Here is a 6,512-nt window from a genome sequence, read left to right as displayed (position 1 = left end):
TCTGGATTTACCCTGCAGAGACCTGAGGTAGGAACACACTATCAACTACACAGTACTTGTGAGGCCTTGAATTATAACTGATGCAATCTTTTAAATTTAAAATCTATAGGTCAAAATGTTTTGCCAGATCTTCATGTTATATTTTTACATTTTAGACCCATAGATTGGCTTCAGTACACGTCCCTCAAGTGAAGTCTTTTGACAAACAAGAGGCTCAACGTCTCTTTTTTATCCTGTCAGCACATGTGTTTTCATATCTAGATTAGATTAGAGATTAGATTAGACTTTATTCATCCCACAACGGGGACATTTTGTTATTACAGCAGCAGCATTTTCTTCAATAACAGCAAAAAACAAAAACACACAAACAACATCTGCAGCCGGCCCTGCTCATCCGTCTCACTGCTGCGCGTGTGATCGCGTCAGGGCGTGTCTCTTTGTGCGTGTGTGTGTGTGTGTGTGTGTGTGTGTGTGTGTGTGTGTGTGCATGTTCCTGTCAGTCGGCTCTCAGGGTGGAAACACAGTAAATAACATGACCCAGACACCATTCACAGCCAGGACTTCCTGTCAGGAAAGCACAACCCTTTCCTGACAGGAAACGAGGCTCAGATCAAACACGCAAAAACTGATCCAGCATCGAGACCTGCCTGGAAAGTTCACCTCTACGTGATCTCCGTCTGAGCTGATAAGCTACAGCTAGCTCATGGGGCGAGGGTGTGAATTTCCTCTGTGGTTTTCCGTTATAATAATAACTTCTTTTGGGCTCATTGGTGCCCAAAAAATACCCACCAACAGGGATTAATTTGTACCTTAAAAGAAAATAAAGTAGATGTATGTTGCCGCTCCTGCTTTCACAGCTGTGTCCTGAGTTTATTTCAGTACTGGGAGAAAGATTAAATAAAGATGTGAAAAAACAGACTAAGAGGGGTCGTCGTCTGTCTCTGTCATGTGGAGGTTTTTGCTGACTTGTTAGGAAAATCCAGTTTCTATGCCAGAGCAGAGCGGAGTTTAGTGTCCTGGGGTGTCATGTAAAGGCCCTAAAAACTTAATAAATAGTACACAGAAGGTCTATATAAAAGAGACTTCAGATACAGTATTAGGGACCACTAAGGTCTATATAAAAGAGACTTCAGATACAGTATTAGGGACTACTAAGGTCTATATAAAAGAGACTTCAGATACAGTATTAGGGACCACTAAGGTCTATATAAAAGAGACTTCAGATACAGTATTAGGGACCACTAAGGTCTATATAAAAGAGACTTCAGATACAGTATTAGGGACCACTAAGGTCTATATAAAAGAGACTTCAGATACAGTATTAGGGACCCATAAGGTCTATTATAAAAGAGACTTCAGATACAGTATAGGGGACCACTAAGGTCTATATAAAGAGACTTCAGATACAGTATTAGGGACCACTAAGGTCTATATAAAAGAGACTTCAGATACAGTATTAGGGACCACTAAGGTCTATATAAAAGACGATTCAGATACGTATTAGGGACCACTAAGGTCTTATAAAGAGACTTCAGATACAGGATTAGGGACACTAAGGTCTATATAAAAGACTTAAGTACAGTATTAGGGACACTAAGTCTATATAAGAGACTTCAGATACAGTATTAAGGACCACTAAGGTCTATATAAAAGAGACTTCAGATACAGTATTAGGGGACCACTAAGGTCTATATAAAAGAGACTTTCAGATACAGTATTAGGGACCACTAAGGTCTATATAAAGAGACTTCAGATACAGTATTAGGGACCACTAAGGTCTAGATAAAAGCATCCAAAAAACACCACGTTATGGGATCTTTAATCAATGTGTATATCTTTGAAAAACCATAACCGATTGCATAATTAAGTGTAAAAAAAGCACATTATCTTATCTTTATCTTATCTATAAATAATAACTTCAACTAAGGAGCCTTTAGTTAGACGTCTGATTCAGGGAACAACTGATTCTCTTCAGTTGGGAGTGACCATGATGCATGGAACAGTTTGACGTGGAGCTTTACTAGGATGTCTCTCTGATGAATATGAATTCAAAAAAACAGGGAAGTTGCAATAATGAAACACACCTTGAGTAAAGACGCAGCCTGCTGAGGGTAAAACATGGAGGCACTCAGAGCCATGAGTCCAACTGGAAACACCAGCTGCTTCACCCTGGAGCCTGCAGGAGACGGAGGAGATGTTTTACACCAGGCATCAGAGTGAAAGCGCTGCATTATGAACTGTTATGATCCTTGCCTTGTTCCCTTGACTTTACCCACATTTTACTGATTTAATAATTAATCTCAAGACGGACAGACAACCGCTCCTTGGCTGTGTGACGCCCTGTGTGTGCAGCACTGATTTACTTGACTTTTAAATGGAAAAATTACCCTAAAGTCACAACAGTTAACAGAGAAGGGCCTTAAGTCTGTCACTTTAAAGTGGAGTTTAACTAAATCTGACACTGTGACAACACTGAGACCTGACGATGACTCTCAGGCACGTTCTGGAAAGTGACTTTTGTTTGGGATTTATGGACGTTTAGTCACAATGGACATTTAAAAAAAGAATCCTCGAGAAGTGCTAAGTCCAACTAAATGATATCAATAGGTGTCACGTCTGTGTGTTAAGATTTGACCGGGTCATGACTCCGAGGAGTGCACATCATGACGCAAATGGCTGCTATTAGGTTTTAAAAGTGGCTTAATCATCTCCATGATAGTGCTGCACCATAGGTTGTTTTATTATTGCCACTGCACCGTCGACCTGCACAATGAACACGCCGCAAAGTACAGAAAGATATTGCACTTGGAATATAGTCACAACCCATTTAATTACATTCTGTCTAGCTCGCCCTCAGAGAGGCTTTTTATAACGTCACATGTTGGAAAACGAGTGTTTTGACGCCTTGGTTTGAGCATCAATAGTGTGAATGTGGACTTGTCTGATTAAAAGAAAGTTCTCGTAGAGAACAGGTGTGTCACATCAAGATGTCCTCACTGATCCCACTCCCCTCATATACTGTTAGACTCTCCTCTCCCTCCTCACACCTGCCTCCATTTTGTTATCTGCAATACAATAATGTTTACTTGCACTGCTGACTGTTATTATAGTGACAACTTTTCATATCTGCATCTTGCACTACTTACCTGACTGATATTTCAATTTGCACTGCTGACTGTTTATTTACGGTACCAAACTGTTTACATATACATCTGCACTACCGTACTTTAATTTTAACTGTAAAATGCAATTACTTTCCACTGCACTTTAATTCGGATAGCTTCTGCCCAAACTTTATTTGTACTACCTTTAAACCCATTGTTATACTGCTCATTTTAGCCTAACTTATTATATATATCTATCTGTAAAAATTCTGTTCATAGTAATAGCCATCTGTATATATATTCATAGACATTCGTACATATTCACCTGTAAATCTTGTTCACAATACTTGTTATCTATATATTATATTCATAGGACAATCTATCTGTAAAATTCTGTTTATAATGGTATTCATCTCTATTTTTATTCAGTACATATCCATGTCCTGCACTTATGGAACCAGTGTATATCCTGCACCTGCTGCTATTGACCTTCTGGTTAGACCCAATCTGCATTTTGTTGCCTTGCACCTGTGTAATGACAATAAAGTTGAATCCAATCCAATCTAATCTAATCTAATCTAATCTAATATTTCCACTGTTTGGTCTCCCGCTCACTCGTTATCAGCCCGTCTGCCGCCTCTGACCCCATTCTTCTCTGAGAGGTGAATGCAGGTCAGTGTGTTTGTGTGCGAGTGTGCAGACGTGCACGGTTACCTTTGGCTAAATACAGCCCCAGGAAGCCGGAGAAGCCCACCGCCGCAACACTGGGGTAGAGGTCCGGAGGGGGGTCACTGAGGAACTGGTACACATCTGAAATATAGACGAAGGGTTGAAGATACTGAGAGAAGATGGCTGATGGGTTGAGACACGTCTGAAAAACAGCTGTGGAGTCCCCCGTCGAGGTCTTTAAAGGGGACTTCCACAGACTGTTTACAGGTCTAGCGTGTATATCTATATGTGTAGATGTATATGTGTAGTATGGATACTTTATTCATCCCAAGGGAGATTTTAGTCCAGTCTGTCCACCAAGTATTCATGATGATTATTATTGTTGCTCACGGCTATTATTTCGTTGACTACACTGACCTAGAGAAGTGTTTTTCTCACCTGTGACTGTTGTGACGGTGGTGGTGAGCGTGGGCTCCACAGTCTGGTATAAACGCTGAAGTCCAAAGATCAACAGCAGACACAAGGACAAACGGGGGGGGGGGGGGGGGGGGGGGGGGGAGAAGGTTACATTCATCTGATAACAGCCTTAATGTGCTGACTTATTGAAAATGCACAATAAAACAACTTTTTTCCTGTCGTTATGTAACACTTTTATATCATGAGGTTAGCTGTAATAACAGCAACATTATAACCGTCGGACTGAAGAGTCCCACTAAGAGAGTGCAAAGGTGACTGAATAACACTCCATCTCATCTATTTTATGCACTTCAGAGATCACATGTGGAGCAGGGGAATAAAAGGGAAATCAAAGACACAATAACCTAACATGTAAGCAAAAAGGTTACGACAATAGTCAAGTAGTTTGGTAACTGTAGATATCTCCAAACTGACTGACATCAGGGAACAAAATCCAGCAGGTTTCTACAGCTTGAGGCTGTAAAGAGCTTTTAAAAACAGCTTAAAGACTGAGCTGTAACCATGCATCGTGATAAATGTGACTACATCCGTTTTCTATATTGTCAAACAAATTATTGATTGAACCTTTAAAAACCTTGATGAAAATAAGACGATTCTTGAGAGTAAAAACACTACTATTATCATTAAGGACGGTGGTGTTTATTTATGGCACTCACAACACCGTATATATATATATATATATATATATATATATATATATATAAAATAATCGCCTAAGTCATTTTTGGACAAAAATTATTTCTTCGCCTAAATCATCTCTTCATGGTGCTGGCCACCTCTGGTAACATTTCCTACATTCTCAGTTGAACAGGTCATGTGATTCTACGCCTTTAGTATAACTGCCGAAGTCAAAAGACAACGTGACTCAGGCAGTTTTATTTTGCCTAAATCAAAAGACAATGGGACTTAGGCAGTTTTACAAGCTTTTCAAAATGGCTGCTGCTTCAAGAAGAAAGAAGATCTACCGCTCTATCAGTGAAGTTATTTCCACGATTCAGGGCTCGTCCCCAATCGGGAAGTGATGATGTTTACTATAATATAGGCTAGGCGATACGTATAGTTATTTTGTAGTTTTTATTCAGCCATTTTAGTACATGGAAAGTTAGCATTTAGCTAGCTGTTTTTAGCTAGCTTCATGGACTTCACTCTTTTCAAAACAATATCTCATGTAGAGTTTTTGTTGAATTTTGTCCACATTACATGATCTTATCAAGACAGATTTAAATACTTTATTGTAATCTAACAGAGCTAGCATTTAGCTAGCTGCATTTAGCTAGCTTCATGGACTTCGCTTAACTCTTGTCTTTTCAAAAACTATCTGGTCCTTCTTCCCCGCTCATGTATACGGGGAGAACTGGCATAAACCGGTTATTCACTTCACCGTATACCCCGGTTACTGCTGTGCATGTTAACACTTTGTTGACAGAGTTGAGGGTTTAAAATCGCCTAAGTCACAAAGGCATGTTCATAAATTTGCCCGAGTCATTATTTCCTCTCATGTTGCATTATCTACAGACGTTGTTATTAGCATGTCAAAATTCATCCATTGTCATAACATGTTTGAATGAAATTATTAATAAGTATCATATGTTCAGTATTGGGTTCAGTTTTTTGTGTTTTCTGAAAAACGTAAAAAAATGACTCAGGCAATTATTTTAGGAAGGTGACGATATATAATAACACTACACACCCACATATGTCACAGACAGTTACAAGAACCAGTTAAGCAAAAAGCTTCAAAGTGAAGATGGTCCGCTGTAGTTATCATATATATATATATTATATTTAATTATCAAAACAAAATGACACTTCACTAACCATTTTTTTTTTTATTACAGCAACAACAGCTCGTCATAGAAGAAAAGTAAAAATAATACTAGTGTTTTGACACGTCACTAACCTCTACTTTCTCCATCACAGCTTGGCCTGTTTGCTGAAAAAACAAATAATAAAAAGAAAAGTTCATTTTCTCCATTTTGTTTATCATCACATGACTGGAAAAAAATCTCTAAATGAGAAAAGTAAATCTCCACTTGTTGTTATTTGTATGATGCTGTCTTAACCCTTGTGTTGTATTTATATTATATTACGCTACAGACTCTTGCTTCGTTACTCTAATTACACGTTCAATTTAATTTTAACGTCACTCACACAGCAATGTTGTTTCTTGTATCATGGCAACCGCACTTTAAAACACCTTTATTTGACGCCATTTTGCTTACTTTCAGTCTACCTTCTAATCATTGTCTATTGTTTGCCTGG

At 38.8% G+C, this 6,512-nt stretch overlaps 1 protein-coding gene across 2 annotated transcripts in view; it reads right to left on the bottom strand.

The window, feature by feature from the left end:
- Window positions 1–6,512, bottom strand: part of LOC116672629 (MICOS complex subunit MIC26) — a 57,311-nt gene that overhangs the window by 5,598 nt on the left and 45,201 nt on the right. For both annotated transcript variants that reach the window (XR_004327601.1, XM_032504556.1), the window contains exons 4-7: window positions 6,151–6,183; window positions 4,212–4,266; window positions 3,819–3,914; window positions 2,085–2,176 (exon numbers count right to left, since the gene is read on the bottom strand). Coding sequence is in view for 1 of the 2 variants with exons in the window: in XM_032504556.1 (XP_032360447.1) it covers window positions 2,085–2,176; window positions 3,819–3,914; window positions 4,212–4,266; window positions 6,151–6,183 (276 nt within the window). In the remaining variant the exon portion in view is untranslated. The remainder of the gene's footprint in view (window positions 1–2,084; window positions 2,177–3,818; window positions 3,915–4,211; window positions 4,267–6,150; window positions 6,184–6,512) is intronic.

The sequence above is a fragment of the Etheostoma spectabile genome, chromosome 22 (assembly GCF_008692095.1).
Source record: "Etheostoma spectabile isolate EspeVRDwgs_2016 chromosome 22, UIUC_Espe_1.0, whole genome shotgun sequence".
NCBI lineage: Eukaryota > Metazoa > Chordata > Actinopteri > Perciformes > Percidae > Etheostoma > Etheostoma spectabile.
The sequence above is the reverse complement of the archived record's forward strand: the minus strand, read 5'-3'. Positions and strand labels throughout refer to the sequence as shown.